General features: G+C 46.1%; 1 protein-coding gene across 1 annotated transcript; it reads right to left on the bottom strand.

Annotated features, from left to right (window-relative positions):
• Window positions 1–770: 770 nt before the first annotated feature.
• On the bottom strand, window positions 771–16,168 carry LOC129323824 (interleukin-17A-like). Its single transcript, XM_054970569.1, has 3 exons — window positions 16,157–16,168; window positions 4,413–4,654; window positions 771–1,111 (listed from the first exon to the last, which is right to left on the bottom strand). Exons 1-3 carry the CDS (start codon window positions 16,166–16,168, stop codon window positions 853–855), a joined length of 513 nt encoding a protein of 170 aa, XP_054826544.1. The 3' UTR covers window positions 771–852.
• Window positions 16,169–21,494: the final 5,326 nt, after the last annotated feature.

The raw sequence follows: 21,494 nt of genomic DNA, 5'->3' as shown, positions 1-21,494 counted from the left end.
GCAGAGACCTCAGCAGAGTGTAATGCCATAGAGTCCACCCTCCACAGCAGCCATTTTCTTCTGGGGAACTGATCTCTGTGGCCTGGAGATCAATTGTAATTCTGGGAGAACTTCAGCCACCAACTGAATGTTCGCAACCCTACCAATACCCGATTCAGGGTGTGGCTTCAATCATGCATTTAGCTGTACATGTTTTAACATGAAAATTACCCAACACATGTATAAAGAAAAATCAAATGTATGCTGTACCAAGATTATACATGTGTTCATTGTAACTTGTGAACAGGGCTTTTGTTTATCTCAGTAACTCAGTTATTGAGCATGATATTGTGCATAAGGAAAAGGACTGGAGCCCACCCACTCGTCAGTTTCCTTGTCCAAAATAAACCCTTTCAATCTGCAGTCCTACAGCCAGTGAATCCTGTTGAATATAGAAAGACTTCCTTCCGATTCTGGAAGAAGCGAGGAAGTCCCTTCTGCAAGTACAATAATACTTCGATTTTATTAATACTATCCGGAATTGGACGTTCCCGATAATTTACTCTGGACTGGAGCTATTTGAAAAAAATAGAGGAAAAAGAAACCAAGATACACTTGGATGTGTGAAAAAATACTTTATTTAATGTACTCTGAATGAATAAATACCAGGAAAAAAATCAAATAATTAAGAATACTGGAATGGGCACCACAACAAAGTGGCTGCCATTGCATCCAATCACAAAACGTTAGCCGACTCAGTCGAATGTTGGGAAGTTCCAAGCCTATGATGGAGACGGCTGTTTCCAAGCGGGCATTCTCTGTTGATACGAAGGTGATGCAACTCATGCTCCTTTAAAACATCTCCATCCCCATTCAGTTCTTCTGGTCCTTTCTTAGAGGAGAAGCGTTGGAGAGTGGCCTGGCACATGTACAGCCAACAGTGACCCACAGTTTCTCCAGTTGGTAGGTTTGCTCGCAGCCCTTGTATTTGCGTCGGAGCACCAGGATCTGCTGTCGAATGGGGACGGAGGTCATGCTGTGGTTCTCCTGTCCCAAGGCATCCACACAGCCAAAATAGTGGCATTTGGCTTCAGCAATCTTGGAGGGGAACCTGTTGGGATCTTCATTAATACTGCGGGTGTAAAGATAAAGACAATGAGCTGTGTAAATACTCACACCTTTCCTCACCGTGGTGCCTGAGAAGGGCAGGCTCCTGGGAAAAGAGCCAAGTGGAATCCAGGACATTGTTTTCTATATTTACTAACTGGAAATGCTTGTAGGTGCCTCTTATTACTTTAACGGACATGCAGCCCCTTTCATTCCAATGGCCTGCCTGAGGAGGTCAGGAGGAGAGCCCCTCCGCTCCTGGCTTTCCGCAAACAAGGCAAAACCGAATTATTCGAAAAGGCTTTTTTCTCAGATAGGAGTGCAGTATTGTAGGAACAGGGTCCCAGATGTTTCGCTAATGAGTTAGGAACCATAGACTTCACCATTATGTTGCCTTACATATTATTTGTTGCTTTATATATGTACTCCTATATACTACCTGTGCTTCATGTTGTTTAATGTCAGTCCTAGAATTGATTATGTTCTGTTTCAGCAGTAGATAATTAAGCTCAAACAAATTTCCTGAGAAAGAAAATTCCAGCCATCAAAAACACCTCTCTGGAATACAGCTGACCTTAAAGTTTGTGGTAGAATGTAGTGGAAGATGCAGACAAAGACAATACTAGGTTTTTATACACGGAGCGGTCTTATACTGAATCAGACCATTGGTCCATTAAGGTCAGTACCGTTTATTCAGACAGGCAGCAGCTCTCTGGGGTCTAAGGAAGAGATTTTATATATATATTTTTAAACAGGACCATTGTTAACTATTTAATTTAAACAGGATAAAGCAGAATATAATGGTTTTAAGCAAGCAGTTTCTCTTTGGTTGTCATCCTCCTTGTATGAAACTAAAATGGAAAGCATTGGGGGCAGAGTGAAAAATTGATGCTTTTAAGGTACATTTATTTTCTTCAGTGTAATGCATGCGTGTAACTGATAAAGCTAAAATGTTAATATCTGTGGTTGCAGTGGAGGTGCTATAGTGCTGTGCTGTCATATGCTAGCTCTACCTGCCTTGGCCTTAAATGTTGGAAGAAATGGGTATACTTTTTTGGGTTAAATAGGTGGTGCTCACCTAGACAAGTCCTTGACCTGTCCAAGTATAAGGCTGGATGCTGTCTCTTCTGAATGTACTGGGTCGGGGGGAGTAGCAAGATATACTAGTGTGGTTTAGTGGTTAGAGTATGGGAGTAAGATCTCCCAGATTCAGCTGCAATACGTAGCATCTTGAGCACCAACTAGACTTCCAGGGAATGGAAGTCAATATCAAGAGGCAAAGCTCCCTTTGTTAGATACGCAAAGTAAGTTCTGGGAGACCCTGGTTCTTCTCAGCCATGGAAGCTTGTCTGGGTGGCCAGTCTTTCAGCTTTACCTATTTCACACTGAGAGTCTTTCTACACAAGATGCCTCAGCACATCTTCATCAAGTATAGGGGGACACAATGTTAACTGGGAAACATAGTTTAAAAAGAGAGAGCAGAGATTGCGCCTCAGAGGGTTTGTCAATTTCATCTTCGCCTCCCAAGGCTCTGTCAATTTCACCTCTCCAGTCTCAAATTATGCGGGATTGCAACCAGAGGGCAGTGAGGAATGGAAATGGGCTGGAGCTGCCTTCCAGAGCCGGGCTTGGATCTGGAGAGGTTGTAATGGGCTGAAGTTTCCCTTCTGGCATTTCACAGCTCCTTCACACAGCTTCAGTGTATAGCAAAGCCTTTGTCCTACTGCTGGCTCGGTCTTTTTAGACTACCCTTCCCGGTTAATATTGCATCTCCTGACACGTGTTCTTTACGAGTCAGATGTCTCATGTAGAGAGACTCTGAGGTGGTTAGGATAAAATAGAGGACTTACTTTGGGTCCATTTAGGGAGAGAAATGGAGTATAAATAACTAAAATAAATAAGAGAAAACAATCTTCTGAGATAGGTTTTTCAATAATGATTTCTGATTTACTGAATTGCTATTATTTGCCTATAGCCCTGCTGAGCAGTCTGCTCTGGCATGGGCCCTTTGTCCTTGGCGTCTTTTCTGAAATCACTCGCTGGGAAGAAAACGTCCCAGGAGCATCGTAGAGGAGATGCTGCAGGTACTACGGTCTGCTAGTTACGTTTGATTTTCTGCAATTCACTGGGAGAAATGCTTTCACCCTTGTGGTTGTTGCCCAAGGACATTGGTTACCAGCAGCAGCCAGAGAGGAACTACAAGCACGTGATTTGTGAGGTTACCCCTGCACCATGAGAAGGGGAATTGATACCTGATGTACATTTTAAATATAGTTTTAATATTTTACATATTCTAATGCCTGCTGTTCATCTCCTTGGAGACCCTATTTGGGTAGACAGGCAGCATATAAATGTTTTAAATAATAACAACACATACTGTGAACTTAGGAGGGACATCTTAGAATCTGATCCTTTTCATGCTGTATCTCTGAAAAACTTTAATTAAATATATTGTTTTTGCCTTACTAAGAGGCTAAGGCCACACTATAACATTTAAATGATGCCCCAATGTTCAGCAAGAGGGAGAAGGATATCTTAAACATCTTAGGGCTACAGAAAGATCTCTATATCTTAATTTGAAATGAACCATTCAATGATGGAATAGGGCATATCCATGCTAAAAATATTATCCAAGCTTAGCTTATCTTACGGTTATTAAATAGGACTTAATTGATGCTTTGGGTCAGCCTTGGTTGGTAGTTGGATGGGAGACCTCCAACAAAGACTAGGGTTGCAGATCCAGGCAATGGCAAGCAAGCTCTGCTAGTCTCTTGCCATGAAAACCACATCAGGGGACTCCATAAATCAACTGTGACTTGACAGCACACTCCACCACACTTGATGCTTTAGAGCCAAACTAAAAGTGACGTCTTACACAGGTTGGGCACTAGTCGGCTTCCCTCAAGTTTTGATGGGAAATGTAGGCATCCTGGTCTTGCAGCTGTAATGGAGAGCCAAGCTGTAAAACCAGGGCGCCTACATTTCCCATCAAAACTTGAGGGAAGCCGACAAGTGTCCAACCTGTGTAAGACGTCACTTGTAGTTTGGCTCTTAGTTTGTGTTGGAAATTTGAGACACGCTGGGTTATCCAGAGTGACTGACCCTGGAATATTCTTCAGGGCTGAAGAATGGTAAAAGGAAAAAAGTGAAGAGGGGTGGTGGTGGAGAGAAATAGGCCTGGTAAGACCCCTCAAAGTGTAGAGAAATCTGAAGGCACAGAATGGTAAGCACACATATAGGAAGGACTGCGTATGCTCCTGTTATGAATGGTTAGATCACTAAAGTCAAATGTCTGTAGAGGGCCAAAGACAAACTTGGAATAATACCTGTAGTCCCATGGAGAGGTGGAACGTTTGCTGACATCGTGAACTACTCTGGCAGTTCGGTTTGTGCTGATGATGCTCACGTTGATGTTTACTGCTTCTGGGAATCCTGGTCCAACCTGTACCAAGCAATCTGGTGCTCTGTTCCTGTATCCAGTGCCGGTCGTATCAGGAAGCAGAGGATTCCCGACCGCAAAACCCTTCAGCAATGACAGTAGGATCAGGACGGAAAGCAAGGGTGTGAACTGCAAGCAAAACAAACACAACGAATCCTTAGAAGGAACTCCTAGATCTGTCAATGGAAATCTTTGTGTGGACATCTCTTTCTGGTCTCAGCATTCGATTTGGTTCACTGAGGGTTGGCAACCTTTGGCGCATCTGAAAGATGGTGGCAATGGGGGACACCAGCCTGTTTTGCTCAGCCTGCTGGACCAGTTCTCTGCCTGAGCAACCAAGACCAAGTTCTTGAGGAGCTTGCCCCATAGCTGGGGCTCAACTTGCATTGAGTGTCTCTAGCCCAGTACAGCCCACAGCTCTCTCCCACTTGTATTTGTTGGTAAACCTACCGAAGCCCAGATGAAGCTGCTAGACAGCTTCCAAGAGTAGCGAGTGTAGGGGGCCTATGGACTGCATTGGGAGGGGAGGGGAGGGGAGGGGAGAGGAGAGGAGGGGAGGGGAGAGAGGAGAGGAGAGGGAAGGGGAGGGGTGAGGGGAGAGGAGAGGAAGTCACACTTGGTGGTTGGAAATTGTCCTATGTGTGGAAACTTTTTGGTAGATCCACGTTATTGACTACTATGATGTTTCTTTCCTTCTGTGCCATTTAGGTAACCCACATGTTTAGTTTAGTGCTAGAAACAGATGCAAATAATTTCTGAGTAGCCCAGCATGCCTTGCAGCATCCAGTGATGAGGGGCAGAGTTTTTTTCATGGAAAAATGTCCAGCGCTATATTTTTCTGTGGAAAAATTTCTGCCCCACACATGTAAATGTAGCCTGTTTATCTGTCTAGAGTTGTCAGTGCGGCTGCGCTGTAAATCTACACTGGACGGAATGTGGGATATGAAGCATGGACAAACCACAGTGTTTGTACATGGTCTAGGCTTGTCCATGGTGGGTTTCCCTTCTTTTGCTAACATTATTTAAATATTGAAATTATTAATTTAAATGTTCTTGGTTAAAATTTTCCAGGAAAATTTTCCGATTCAGATTTTCCCAGAAAACACACATCGCTGGTGGCATCTATGGCCTTTTCCCACTGGGCACAATCTAACCTATTTAAGTCTACAAAATGCCTCCTTCAACAGTCAGAAGCTTCCGTGTCTACTTCCGTGTCTACTTCCGTGTCTATCCTACCCTTTTGGCTTAACATCTAAAGAAGATATCTGGTGAACAAAAGCTTGTACGTACACTTGATCCTGGCAAAAGTATTATTTACCTATCTTTGCATAGAAGTTTATTTTAGCAACTTGAATGTTTATTTTTCCTTCTGGAAAATGCACCAGCTTGAAATTAGTGTAGGTGCAGGACCTCTTTAACAGTATAAGCAAGTGAAACATGGTTGCAATCAACCATATGCACCCATTGGCGCTTTAATCTCTTTTTAATCCTCTTAACTGCTCCAGAGGTAGGAAAGAAAACACTTCTTTTGTTAAAAGAAGAGCTGCCTTGCTTTGCCACACATTGTGAAGATGCCATGCTATGCTCTGCACTTCATCTGCCACCCTGCCACATTTTTATACCACCCTGCCGCCAAGTTGCTCGGAGTGGCCTATATGGTTCTTTTCCATTTTTTCTTCACAACAACCCTATGAGGTAGGTTAGTCTAAGAGAGACTGATGGCCCAGTGTTGGACAGTGAGCTTCACAGTAGTATGGGTGGCATTAACCTAGGCTTCCCATCCTAGTCCAGCACTCTAACCCCTTGACACACAGTCTTTGTGATATATATCAATTCATGGGATAGACAGCAGGGTTTTTTTTCAGCAGGAACGCAGTGGAACGGAGTTCCGGAACCTCTTGAAAATGTTCACATGGCTGGTGGCCCCGCCCCCTGATCTCTAGACAAAGGGGAGTTGAGATTGCCCTCTGCGCTGCATGGCACGGAGGTCAATCTCAACTCCCCTCTGTCTGGAGATAAGGAGGCGGGGCCACCAGCCATGTGACCATTTTCTCCAAGAGCAACCCACTGAGTTCCACCACCTCTTTTCCCAGAAAAGAAAGCCCTAATAGACAGTATGAAACATCTCCCTTCGATGCAGTTGCTATTTTAACATTAAAGTACGGCATCAGATCTTTTAAAATTGTATCTGAGGTGAAGGCAGGATTGCTTACTGTCCAGATAAAAGGCCTAACCCACTCCTGTGCCTTTTCATTTTTTCTTGTAAAAATTGAGGTGAAGCTTTTTATGAGGTAGAGATTAGCATTATTCCCTGTAAACGTGCATGGATCGAATTGTTGCTTAAGACAGGAGAACTGGAATATGAAAAAAAATGATAACCCTGGAAGGAGGAAAGGGTGTGAACCAATTTGCATTAGGAATATTTTTTTTTTTACACAACCAAGCATGACAAAATAATGAGAGTGAATCTAAATTCAGAAGAAAACTCAAAAATGCAAAATTTAGGAAAAATTGTACCTGGGTTCCCATGTTATTCTACTAGCTTGAATATAAATTTTCCTTTCTGGTCATGCTATTTATTTCCTGTTCGCTGTAGTTACTTCTGCTCATGGAAATGGAGGAGGCTGATTTTTGCCAATTTCCCCTTCTCACTGCAGCTCCCCTTTTGAACCCCTTGGTGTTCCTGTGGGTCCAATGGGAGGATCAAAGAAGACTGCCGTGGCGAGGGGGAAGGCAGGCAAGCTACCATTTCCACAGCTTAACTCCGTGCATGTTGCATAGGATCCAAGCTGTTAATGAATTTATGGGCTTTTGTTGTTTCCTTCTAGCAGAAAACATTAGCTTTTGAAAATGCGTCTTATCTAAGACATTCAACTTGGTAAATCAGCTTTAGGAAATCAGGTTCATACTCACCAATCTAGTGTTGGTTGGGAAAAATTTCATGGTGAAGACTTCCTTGTGTGCTTCTGCAATTGGATGGTTCGAGTGGTGATTGTCTCTGTCTGAACTTCATGGCTTTTTATAAGGACTATTCCTACTGTCCTAGTTTCCTTGCATTAGAAGGTAACCACTTGCCCCGGTTACCCCTTTGATTGTGGTTCTGTCTGGATTCTGACGTATGTCGAACAGAAATTCCATTCCATCATGCTATTTGATTAGAAAGAACAGGAAATGAAGCTTGGTTGATGACTAATCAACAGGGTTAGCTGTTACCTGAAATCCCTAGTGGGTTTTACGTAGCTTTTTTATTTTATATTACCTTTTGGGAAAATAAAGATCATTTGTGAATGAGTGAGTGCTGAAGATTTAGAATAATGGCTGCTCTCTTTTGACTTTAGAGATTCCTTTGGTAGTGGGTCATATGGTCCCATACTTTTATTCCCTGCAAATTCCACAACAACACAAGAGTTTTCTCTTTATCTAGATTTAATGCTTTGCCATCCACGATTTTACACGGCAGATTTCAAAAGAGAGCATATGCATTCAGGCACTGTCATTGTAACGCCAGTTGTATCGAGACAATTCTACATGTTCTTTTCTATTGTCCTTTTTTATGCCAATATTTGTTTTAAATATTTAAGCTCTATTTTAGCTAATATGACAGATTCTTCCAATTTCCACAAGGTTTACTGTCTTTTAAATGATTTCTCCTCCGATATAACTGAGAAGGTAGCAAGGTTTTTACAACTCGCTATAAAGAAGAAGAAGTTTCAGAAATAGCCAGGAGAAGATTCAGAAATAACTGTTGACGTCACTCAACTGTTTTATATTATATTTTGTTCTTTTTTCTCTGTACCATCCTGTTTTCTTTATTATATGCCAATAAAGGCTGATCAAATAGGAATAATGGCATATTCTGATCAAAGTAACCAGGGTAATTAGATGCAATGGAGGACGTGGTGCCTATATCATCAGCAGTGGTGAAGAAGCGGGAAATAGCGCATGTGCAGATTGTCTGTCATGGGTGAGGAAAACATCGGGAATTCCTTGTTTTACACATCAGTTAATGATACCAGTCCTCTACAATTGGTCTCCTTGTGCAGCGCTGGTGTCAGCATATCTTGAGGCTGGGTGGCTGCTAGGGCCCAGAGCTTCCAGTACGGCCCACTGCTGCTGTCTCCCTGCCAACACCCCCCTGCTGCCAACCAGTGTGCACTTGTGTCCCCCTGCATGTGATGCCCAGCACTGCCCGGTGAAGGGCATGTGAGTGGCATGCAGTGGTGACGCTTCTAGCCCCATGTAGTACTCAGCCATGTTGGGAGAAGGCTGTACATGCAGTAGGGGGTTCACAAAGAAGCTGGTGGGAATGGACACATGGGCATTGGGGCAGGGGGATGCAGGAAGGAAGGAGGTGTGGCAGTGGGGAGGAAGGGGCCATAGGCACTCTCTGCTTGAGTCTCCTAAAACCTAGAACCAGCCCTGAACCTATGCAAATCTGGCATACACTATGTTGGTATCCTGCATGAGTTATAATGAACTAAGGCACGGCTAGACAAATAGGTTTCCCAAATGTAATCTCCTGGGAGTTTGCCCCGTTGCCTATCAATTGCTGGCAAACTGACCAGCAATTGCCACCACTGGCAGGCAACAGGGGGGAAACGCACAGTGGGCATGCTCCCAGCAAGGCACGATGACATCACTTCCTTGAGTGACATTATTGTGCCAGTGGCGGGCATGCTCCCACGCTTCGTAGGGACCAATTTTAGCCCCACACGGACTGAATTGGACCCGCAAGAAGTATTGGGGAGGGGGGGCCTGAGAAGGGCCCCAAGACTCTATTTTGCTCTTGACCCCAGGTTAACTTTCCACAGTCCTGTCCCCTTCTGTTATTAGGGTTACCAACTCTGGATTGGGAAATTCCTGGAGATTTGGGGTGGAGCCTGGGGATATGATGGTTTGAGGAGGGGGGGGGGAACCTCAGCAGGATATAATGCCATAGAATCCACCCTCCAAAGCAGCCATTTTCTCCTGGGGAATCTATCGCTGTTGTCTGGAGATCAGTTGTAATTCTGGGAGATTTCCAGGCTGCCCACTGAGGCTGGCAAGCCTACCTGTTCTTAACCCTGTTAAGGAAGCAAGGTCTGCTTTGAGGGTCAATAGTGATCGGGGTCCAGAACTGTCCAGATAGCATAATTGGTTTCTAGATGCTTGCTGGTGGGTGTAGGGTTGCCAACTGCCTGGAGAAAAAAATGCCTCAATAATAGATGCTTGCAGGGGATGTTATTTACCTGGATGCCATGAAAAAATTCAGTTGCTCGCTTCCATGCATTAAACCTCTGTTAAAGGGACAGGGTGTTTTCCTCCAGGCCTGTTGGCAACCCTACAAGTGTTGGTATAGTTACATGAAGACAATTGTGTCCCCTACCCAATAATTGCCTGCATTCTCATTCAATCCAAGGACATGCAACTGAGCAGAGTATATTGTTAACTATTTCAAGGAACTTGAACACCTTTACCTACAAGATGAAGTAACCCTGTCTCTTTTGATGGGGAACACTGGTTTCCATGCTATCTCCTCTGTCAAAAAATGTACAGGACTTTATGCGGCTGGGACAGAGGATTTGATTTCCTTTCGAGGTTCTGAGCACCCAGGCTGGTGGAAACTCTTCCCCCAGAGAAAGGGAGCTTTCTCTTTAGCCATTTACTGAAATAACTCAAAGAAATGTGGGTCAAGTTCTTTTCTGTCCAGAAGTTAGTCAAGGGAAATCAACAGTCATCTTATGGAAGATCTTCCCATATCATTTCTGAAGCATTTAATGTTTTTTCCATGACTAGAATCACTCCATTGCTGAGACAGAATTGATTCAGTCGTTCGTGTCCAAAATACCCAAACAGAAAAGCTTTACAGATGAGAGTAGATGGTAGTAAAAGCGTTGCGAAATTTTTGAAACGATAATATTTAATCCTATTGTGTTGTTATTTACAGATTATTTATCCTACTGGTCCTCGAGTGAGCTCTGGGCTATGTACTTTGTTTCACTCTCCTCTGTTTTTCTTGTGCAGTGGGGTCACTTGAGACAGTGAGTAAGAGACTGGCCAAAGATCACCCAGTAAGTGTCATGGTGGAATGGACATCTGAACATGTCACAGTGTAGTGAGGATTCTAACAACCAAAAGATACTACCTCTATATGGTACCATAGGACACCTCTGCCTGGAGGCCTCTAATCCAAACAGATGGTAGGAAAAGTATGATGTTTCTGATTGCATATCCAGGATGACTGCTCAAGACTCCCCATGAATTGTCACTGTAGGCTCATTACGTCTGTTAGCTATTCTACTGAAATACCCTGTCCTAGACTGTTTTAGAGTCATAGAATCAGAGGGTTGGAAGGGACCTCCAGGGTCATCTAGTCCAACCCGCTGAAAAAAGCAAGAAATGCACAACTACATCCCCCCATATCCCCAGTGACCCCTGCTCCATGTCCAGAAGATGGCAAAACACTGTCAGGATCCCTAAACAAACTGGCCTGGGGAAAATTGCAACCTGACTCCAAGGTGGCGATTGGCATTATCTTAGGCAGAATAATAACATTTGATTTATATACCACCCTTTGGGACAACTTAATACCCATTCAGAGTGGTTTACAAAGTATGTTATTATTATTATCCCCACAACAATCACCTTGTGAGTTGGGTGGGGCTGAGAGAGCCCTGAGAGAGCTGTGACTGACCCAAGGCCACCCAGCTGGTTTCAAGCGGAGGAGTGGGGAATCAAACCCGGTTCTCCAGATTAGGGTCCTGCCGCTCTTAACCGCTACACCCAACTGACTCTTACAGGTCAAGTTGGCTCTGCCTTTTAAATTAAATGGGTGAATTTGGCACCCATACCTAGTCAGCCCACTACTGTTTAACAGTAGTTGCATTAAGAAGGGGCCACGAGAATTAAGCACTGATGTAACCCTTCCTGCCCTCCCTCTCATGATCTGCCTAGGTTCACACCCAGGGCCGGCGCGCTCATGGAGGCCAGGTAGGCGGTGGCCTCGGGCGCGCGGGCATTGGAGGGGCACCGGAGGGGGTGTCGGGGGCAGAGGCACGCACAGCGAAACTGGCATGACTGGGCTGCAGCTACTTATTGCTGCAGCCAGCCAGCCAGCTCCGTGCTGCCGCTGCCGCCGCCGCCACACACCCCAGCCGGGCGCAGCCTCCGGGTGCCACCCCAGCAGTGGCTTGCGGCTTGTGCGCCCAGCTGGGGTGCGTGGCGGCGGCGGCACGGAGCTGGCTGGCTGCAGCAGCAGCTGCAGCCACACCAGCTCCGCTGCGCACTTCTCTGCCCCAGCCGGGCGCAGAAGCTGTGAACTGTTGCTGGGGCGGCGCACGGAGCAGCCTCCGTGCGCCGCCCAGCAGCAGCTTGCAGCTTCTGTGCTTGGTGCTCTGCGAGCTGCCCAGCCCCCCTGCAGCGCGTGATGACGTCTGCAATGATGTCATCACGCAGTCTGTGGCGTGCGCGCGTGCAGAGCGCGTGCACACGCTGCCGTAGGCGCCAGAACCTCTGGCACCGGCCCTGTTCACACCTTGGTTTTACAATCCAAGAAGGCATATTGTCCCATTGGCTAAGGATAAGCTAGAAAAATATTATCCTACAGTATGCTTTGGAGGAAGGCAGTGTGGGTAGAGCTCCATCTTTTCAAATCTCTGAAGCTAAGCAAGGTTGTTACTTGGATGAGAGAAAACCAAGGAAGACCCTGCAGAGGAAAGCAATGCCAAAACCACCTAAGCTTCTCACTTGCTTTGAAAGCCCCTTGTAGATTCACACTCACGTACATACAGTACGTTATCAACAGTGCAACACATATCTCAGCTGCTAGAATGTGTGAGGTGACTGGCTATGACAGGGTTTCCAGCTGATCTCTATGCTCTATCTATAGATATTTGTTGGAATTCTTAGAGCATCACAAAGGTAGATGTGACGTCACTTCCACGTTTTCACCCAGAAATGACATCACAACACCAGGAATGCTGTTTTCCAGGGCTCTGTTCCTGGAAAGTGCCTGAGGGTTGCTGGTGATGGGCTGGCCCCCCTAGCTGCATGGTGCCTTAGTGTTCATACGTGTACTAAGGTTGCTAACAGTCTAGAGGGGGGAAATGCCCTATTCTTTTAATAGGGGCTTGTTAGGTGCCTTCTTCAGACTGGGATCAAGCTGATACCCTTAGGTGGCAATTGGCGTAGAGCCAAAACTCTGTAGTCTGTTTTGGTAGTGTTTGCGTATAATCATTTGGATTAAAATTAAAAAGTTTCAAGACTATCTTTTAAAATATATATATAATTTTGTGAATATTTCTATTGTTTTCTATTAGCTTAACACAAACAACGGATTCATAGGGCATTAAGTAGAATAATCCCAGTCTAAATCCGTTAATTTCAGTGTGCTAAGACTGGAGTAATTCTATTTAGGATTAGAAAAGAGCAGCTCAGCTATGGCTCACGAAAGCTCATACCCTACCAAAAATTTTGTTAAGTCTTATAGGCAGGGCTTTTTTTCTGGGAAAAGAGGTGGTGGAACTCAGTGGGTTGCCCTCAGAGAAAATGGTCACGTGGCTGGTGGCCCCGCCCCCTGATCTCCAGACAGAGGGGAGTTTATAAAAATTTTTATTGGATTAGAATATAATATCATTCATCACATACATTACCCCCTTGTAAGTCTATTTCTAACCCCCTCCTTTTCCTCCCCCCTTTTTAATTGACTTCCAACAGTTTTCCAACCCTTAGTCTATCTTATTACTTAATTACTTAATATCTCATATATTCTATTAAACACACACTTAATACTCTTTTCTCTAAGCTTGTTAAATCTCTACTAAAAATATCTCTGTAATACAAGTTTCCCTTTAAATACCTCAGTTGAACCATATATTCTATATAAGATAATGCTAGCATAATAATACATATTAGCAATCAAGATATTAAAAATATAACATTATATCCGTTTTACTTTCCATTTACTTAAATTCTTTACTTTCCACAATCATCCTGATTCTAATATTAGCTTAGACTCTAATATTCTATCACACACCCATCTTTTACTATTTCTTATTCTAAGCTTATTTTAAGTCTATAAGGTAACTGTTATACTCAAATATCCATTATATACTCTTTACTTAAGCTATATATTGTAAATGATATCTAACTAGCTTAATCTTATATATCCATAGTAAAACATCTATTATTTAATACTCTATAATTTTTAATTTTATCATAGCCCCAATGGTAGCTTAGATTTTTATAATTAAGTTCCAGACAGAGGGGAGTTTAGATTGCCCGGCAATCTCAACTCCCCTCTGTCTGGAGATCAGGGGGCGGGGCCACCAGCCATGTGACCATTTTCAAGAGGTTCCGGAACGCCGTTCCACCGCATTCCCCCTGAAAAAAAGCCCTGCTTATAGGTGCTACTAAACTCTTGCTCTTTTCTACTGCTACAGACATACTGACATGTCTTCTTAGGATTGTACTGTATATTTGTTTTTAGCTCTGTAATGGATTTCTGCTTGTTTTCAAATTTCCGCAGTCTGTTCCAGCCACCTACACTGTATAATCCACTTTCAGTTACTAAGGGTGTGTCAGGTCCAGTGTGTGTTTAAACTGTACTGACACCATTTTCTAATGCTTCTAGTGTCTAAGTGCTTTCCCCGCAGGTGCACCGGTTCCCAGGCAGCTTTCCCACCGGAGGAGACTGTTTTGTCTAACACCGTTCCACCAAGCATTGGCCTTGAAGGAGAGCAGCTTCCCAAGACTGAAAGATGTTGTTTTGAGAACTGTGGGGGGAGGCTGATGCAGATGGGAACTGTTACTCTGTACCTCATGCTTTGCCCTTCATTGGTAACAATGACTGTGTACCATCCTGAGTCTTCTATTCAGGACAGTGGACTATAATGGACCTTTTCTGCAGTAAAGTTTCCTTATTCAATCAATGGACTCTTGTTTGCTTTTGAAAGGGAACCTGTAGGAAGAGCCTTATCTAGCCACAGGCTGACATTTTGTTACCAATCATGCCTGAGTCGGGCCCAGCGGAATCCAAGGTAGTCCCGGACAGGGATCCTTTGTTTGATCCGTATGCGTCCCCCGACAGTCAAACAGCGCAACCCCAAGAATCTCAGGAACCGGTGCCAGCCGGGACCGGAGCTTCGACTTCTACCCAGCCTCTCATCGACCTCGGCAGTGAGGGGACAAGGCCGACGGCTGCCGCTCTCCCCTTGATCTCGTTACCCACCCCGTCGGAGTGGGGAGCCAGACCCCGAGAAACGCGAGAGCGCCGGGCCGGTGGACTACACCCAAGAGTTTCGATGGACGGGCGCCGAAGCCTAGAGACTGTCCCTGAGCTGGATAGCAGCCAACCGTGGCTGTTTTGGAACAGGACGACCGAACAGACGGACGGGAACACATCCCGCCGCGGCGCCCTGAGTTGGGATTATTCGGAACTTGCCCCATGGAAAGAGCCAACGGAAGTTCCTGAACGAAGTTGGGTGCAGATGCAAAGTCGCACCCATGCTGTAGATTCCGGCATCTCGGCAGTGACGGGTCTAGCCAAAGGAATTCTAGCAGCGAGATCGCGAGTCGATCAAGGAGACCCGCCGCCTTGGGGGCCGTTTTCCCCGGTGAGTGCAACCGAGGGAGGTTCCGCGATGGGGCAACCGGGTCCAAGCCGAATGCAACAGTTGGAAGCTAGGCTGATCGATATGGAGGAAAGTTTGGCTCATGCCATTCACCTAATCTCAGCGATGGGGGCAGGAGAGAGACTATCACCTGAAGAAATGGCTGTACAAATAGCCACCCTCCAAAGCGTTATGTCCTATCCAGTGGAGGACGCCCCGCAGCAGCCGCTGCCTTCGGGAGAGGAGGAATCCTACCCTGGAGAACCGGGAGAACCGCCCGCGGAACTCCCTAGATTAGACGAAATTCTGCCTAGCGGGGATACTCCAGCTGAGGTACCTGGAGAGACTCCAACGGAACCCCCTAAATCGGACGGGGATCCACCTCCCGAGGAGACTCCAGCTGAGGTGCCTAGAGAAGGGGAAGAAGGGCCAACCCGTCCAACCGAGACGACGGTGATACCCCCTCCCGCTTCTCCAATAACGGTTCGGCCAGATCAGACGGAAGAGCCTCCGGCTCCTCCTGGGGAGGAATTGCCGCGACAACCGCTAGAAGTGGTCCCCATTCAGCAAACCCCAAGGGATGGTCTACCGGCACCACAAGACCAGCCTCTGCTTCCCAGAGTCACGACGCCGGGAGGGGCAAGCCCGCGCGGCCCACCACCCATCAGGCCTTCGCCGCTGCGGCCCCTTCCGCTTCGACCGCAACTAACCCCTTTGCAGCAACCGATACGTTTGCCACCTGATCAACCCGTATTACCACCTCCGAACCAACCGGTGGGGCCTACACCACTACGACCCCACCAACCCGCCCCTCAGCGGCCGGTCATTACTCAACCGCACCGGCCACCTCCACCTCAACCGCTACTGCCGGGACCTCCGGTATTGCCACCACCAGCCCGACCAAGGTTGCAGCAGCCTGCCCGACCACGGCTACAGCCACCGGCCCAGCCGAGGCCACCACCGCCAGCTCAGCCGGTGATGCCGCCGCCAGTGCAACCAGCACCGCTACCACAACCGGGTCCCCAACCACTTCCCCTCGTACCTCAAGCGCCATTGATGCTTCCGACGGACTTCTACCCAGCACCGGCTCCGAGACAAGACCTCCCGATGGGCTGGGTGAAACTGGAAGCTACTTTTGATGGGGATCCCTCCAAACTGGGATTTTTCCTAGTGCAAGTAGTGCAATTCTTCAACCGGTGGGGACACCTCTTCGGCAGCGAGGCCAGTCAAATTGAGCATCTTGGCTCCCGCTTACAAGGCAAAGCAGCGGACTGGTATGTAGGTCTATACAATATCGGGGGCCCTGAACTCCATACTCTCCAGGGGTTGGTGGACGCTATTCGAGCACAATACGAAGACCCCTTAGAGGAAACCAGGGCCCGAACAGAATTGCAAGCCATTAAACAAGGCAGCATGTCGGCAAGGGACTATATTACGAAATTCCGACAATTAGCTGCCAAATGCCCTAGGTGTGAGGAGTCCACCAAAATCATCCTGTTCAAGCAAGGGCTAAACCCGAGACTTCTGGACAGAGCCCTTATGCAGGACAATCCTCCTACGTTGTTAGGTTGGATCCAACTTGCATGCGAAGTCGAAAATCGCATTTTGGAAACACAAGGGCTGTGTTTGCAATGCGGACAAGCCGGTCACTTTGCAGCACAATGCCCCTACCGGCCTGTGCAAAGACCTCCGCTTCAACTACGGCGTCCAACCCTTGCTCCATTTCCTACTCTCCAACGCCCGATTCCCACTCCACGAGCGAACAGAGGCCGCGGCGCTTCCCAAAGGCCCGCCTCAGAAAGGGGGCTGGAAGCAGAAGGAGTTATGGAATACGACCCCGCTTCCCCAAACGCAGAGGTAAATCCAGAAAGCCCCCAGTCGGGAAACGAGATGGATCTGTCGTAAAAGGGCCCAAACGACAGATCCACCCCAAGCCCGTCCCTGCGCGGAACCGGCCACCTGGGTCCATCTTATTCATGCCAGTGACTTTACTTAACCCGGAGAGGAAGATGCACATCCGAGTGCAAGCCCTCATCGACTCGGGCTGCTCAAGAGACATCATCGCCCCAGCCCTAGTCAACGGACTAGTTCTACCAACTCGTGAATTGCAAAATCCAGTAATTTTTGAACAAATGGATGGCACCAATATGAACCCTGTTACCACCGAAACCATTCCAGTAATCACCGGCATGGGCCAACACTGGGAGAAAAGGTCTTTTGTCATCAGCTCCACTGCCAAATACCCGTTAATTCTAGGCAGCAAGTGGCTATGTGATCACAATCCCTACATAAATTGGGCAGAAGGATGCGTCACTTTCAGTCACGCCAACTGTAAAAACCATCGCTGGAACCAAAACTGGGGTAGTGATCCAACTCACACCGAGAAGGCTCTTCTCACCCAAGAAGAAATAAACCAAATACCCGAACCGTACTGGCCCTTTCTGAATGCTTTCTCCGAAGAAGAAGCTGATACTTTACCCCCGCACCGACGAACTGACTGTGCGGTGGAAATTGTACCTGGAGCCTCACTGCCCAAAGGACGACTTTATCCCATGAGTCTCCATGAACGAGAGGAGCTCCGAAAATTCATCGACACCAATCTTCAAAGAGGGTTCATCCGCCCAGCCAATAGCCCCCATACCGCTCCGGTACTCTTCGTGAAGAAAAAAGATGGGGGACTTCGGCTGTGCACGGACTTTAGAGGACTTAATGCTGTGTCCACCAACAACGCCTATCCCATCCCGCTCATCCGAGACCTTCTCAACGTCGTGGCCCAAGGTAAGATCTTTACAAAATTAGACTTAAAAGATGCTTACTTCCACGTCCGTATCAAGGCAGGGGATGAGTGGAAAACCGCATTTAATACACCCCTCGGACAGTATGAATACTTAGTTATGCCCTTTGGATTGGCGGGAGCCCCGTCTGTATTCATGTCCATGATAAATGAAGTTCTACACGAGTTCCTTTATAAAGGTGTAGTGGTGTACCTTGATGATGTATTAATTTATTCGAACACAGAGGAGGAACACATTCAAATGGTGCAAAAAGTCCTGGCCACTTTGATGAATAATAAACTACCCATCAAGTTGTCCAAATGTGAATTCCACAAAACTTAACTCACTTACCTTGGGTACTGTATCTCCCAAGAGGGTTTAAAAATGGATCCAGCCAAGATACAAGCGATCCAAGAATGGCAAACTCCCACCACCCGCAAAGAACTGCAGTCCTTCCTGGGTTTTGCCAACTTCCATAGAGACTTTATAGCAAACTTTGCCCAGATCACGCTCCCCTTAACCGAATTGTTAAAGACTAAAAATAAAGGGGACCAGGCTAAAAAACCCTCCTCCAAAATACAATGGACATCCGATTGCCAAACTGCTTTCGAATGCCTGAAAGAGCAATTTGTAACAGAACCCATCCTCTGCCACCCCAACGAGAATTACCCTTTCATAGTACAAGTCGACGCCAGCGATGCGGCGATAGGAGGGGTATTATTGCAGAAGGGGGAGGATGGGAAACTACGACCTTGTGCATTCCTGTCAAGGAAATTTTCAGAAGCAGAAAGGAATTGGAATGTGTGGGAGAAGGAATGTTTTGCAGTAAAAGCAGCCCTCACTAACTGGAGACATTGGCTGGAGGGGGCGCGATATCCCTTCGAGGTCTGGACAGATCATAAAAATCTGGAGGCCCTTCGAAGCCCTCGCAGACTGAATGCCAAACAATTACGATGGGCAGAATTCTTTTCCAAATTCAATTTCACTTTAAATTACCTCCCGGGCAAGACTAACTTTCTTGCAGACGCCCTATCGCGCATGCCCCAACACAAGAGCAAACGGGAGGAGACTGTAGACACGGTCTTCTCACCTACGCAATTGGGAGGCGTGGTGACTACCCGCAGCCGCGCAAGCCAACCCCTCCCGCATAACCAGGAGTGGAAATCGAAACTTAAAGCTGAGGTGGAAAAGGAGGGGGATAAAGCACCTAAAAGCAAACTGGCTCAATCCCCACAGGGGGATTGGCTAGCTGGAAGCAAATTTTACGTCCCGGACAGCCTCCGACGGGAGGTATTACAGCGATGTCACGATGCCCCCACTGCTGGTCATTATGGATATCTGAAAACGTTGCATCTAATACAACGGCAATTCTGGTGGCCGGGCATGCGCAAAGACATTTCCCAATACGTTAGCTCCTGCCCCATTTGCCTCAGCGCCAAAACCCGGAAAGGGAAACCTCCAGGTCTCCTACAACCATTAGAAACGCCTAACAGACCGTGGGAAATAATATCTATGGACTTTATCACTGATTTACCCCTTTCGAAAGGACATAATTGCATTTTAGTCGTGGTAGATCTGTTCTCCAAACAAGCTCATTTTATTCCATGTACTGCTATACCCACCGCTCGGAAACTGGCGGATTTATTCTTAAAACACATCGTAAAATTACATTCTTTTCCGTCCAAGGTGATTTCGGATCGCGGCGGACAGTTCGTTGCCAACTTCTGGCGGGAGCTTTTGCGAATGTTGAATATTGAGCAAGGAATCAGCTCAAGCCACCACCCACAAACCGACGGACAATCCGAAAAAACTAATCAGATTTTAGAGCAGTTCCTTCGTTGCTACATTAATTTCCAACAAGATAATTGGGTGGACCTTCTTCCTTTAGCTGAATTCTCATACAACAACAGTGTGCATGCTTCCACTGGGGAGGCCCCTTTCAAAATTGTATATGGAGCTCACTTCAATCCCTTCCCGTTGGACACTCCCCCTCTCCACTCCTCTAGTTCGCCTGATGTATCTTCATGGTGGGGGGAGGCCACGCAGCAATGGACTCTTATTAAAAAACACCTCGAAAAAGCCAAACTGGATTACAAAAAGTACGCAGATCGCCATCGTGCGGCCGAATGGGATTTGCAACCTGGAGATCATGTTTATATTTCCACCAAGAACCTGAAATTAGCTCAGACAAGCCGCAAACTAGCGTTAAAGTTTCTTGGACCTTTCCCTGTGCGCAAAGTAATCAATAAAGTGACTGTTGCTATAAATTTACCCAAGAACTTGCGCCATGTTCATGATACATTTCATGTCAGTCTCCTTAAAAGAGCTCCCACCGACGACAAGTGGCACATCAAAGCTCCACCCATCCCAACTTTGATAGACGACCAAATACACTATGAAGTGCAACAAATTTTGGACTCTAAATTCAAACGGAATCAGCTTTTTTACCTCATTAGGTGGAAGGACTTTGATTCTGGATACGATGAGTGGGTGAACTCTGTACATGTTCATGCTCCTAGATTAACCAAAGCTTTCCATACTCGTTACCCATATAAGCCAGGGGGGGATCTATTTTAAGGGGGGCAGAATGTCAGGTCCAGTGTGTATTTAAACTGTACTGACTCCATTTTCTAATGTTTCTAGTGTCTAAGTGCTTTCCCCGCAGGTGCACCAGTTCCCAGGCAGCTTCCCCACCGGAGGAGACTGTTTTGTCTAACACCGTTCCACCAAGCATTGGCCTTGAAGGAGAGCAGCTTCCCAAGACTGAAGGATGTTGTTTTGAGAACTGTGGGGGGAGGCTGATGCAGATGGGAACTGTTACTCTGTACCTCATGCTTTGCCCTTCATTGGTAACAATGACTGTGTACCATCCTGAGTCTTCTATTCAGGACAGTGGACTATAATGGACCTTTTCTGCAGTAAAGTTTCCTTATTCAATCAATGGACTCTTGTTTGCTTTTGAAAGGGAACCTGTAGGAAGAGCCTTATCTAGCCACAGGCTGACAGGGTGGACTGTAAAACAAGCAAGCAAGCAAGCAAGCAAGCAAGCAAGCAAACAAACGAGATCCCGAGTTAACAACTGGGTATGTTACTCTCCCTTTAACATTACTTAGTTTGGCTGGGCCCATGCTGAATTCCATCCAATTGTTTGAAGGATTTCCGGGCATACGAAAGTTAATCTAATTTAATCTGTGATTGGCGCTCGTTTACCTGGAAGTATTTCCCAAGTTTAATATGTGTGTGTAGGTTTTGACTTTAGGATCCCCTCGATAAGCACACATACACACATAAGCATTGAACACTCTAGCTGATACGTTTTTATATTTTATTATTTGTTTATTTATTTTATATTACATTATTAATAGCCTGCCTTTCTGACTGAGACTCAAAGTGGATTACACGGTGTAATTTTAAAATAATATATAGCTGTTTGTAAAAAAGCCTCTACCTAGAGGCTTTATTTATTTTGATAAGAAATGGTAAATCCCCCTGGTTCCCTACACATTGGCAAATTCAAAAATTAGGGACATAGCAAGAGTAATAGGAATAGCTAAAAAATTAAGATCAAGATATATATTTATTTTGGTTTTGTTTTAAATTGTATTT

Source organism: Eublepharis macularius, chromosome 1, assembly GCF_028583425.1.
Source record: "Eublepharis macularius isolate TG4126 chromosome 1, MPM_Emac_v1.0, whole genome shotgun sequence".
NCBI lineage: Eukaryota > Metazoa > Chordata > Lepidosauria > Squamata > Eublepharidae > Eublepharis > Eublepharis macularius.
Note: the sequence above shows the minus strand (reverse complement) of the source record. Positions and strands in the feature narration are given on the sequence as shown.

What these genes read in the sequence shown, in the direction of transcription:
- LOC129323824 (XM_054970569.1), bottom strand. An exon ending in ACCTCTCCATGGGACTACAG is followed by an intron (nt 1,112 to 4,412) that starts GTATTATTCCAA and finishes TTACACCCGCAG; the next exon opens with TATTAATGAAGATCCCAACA.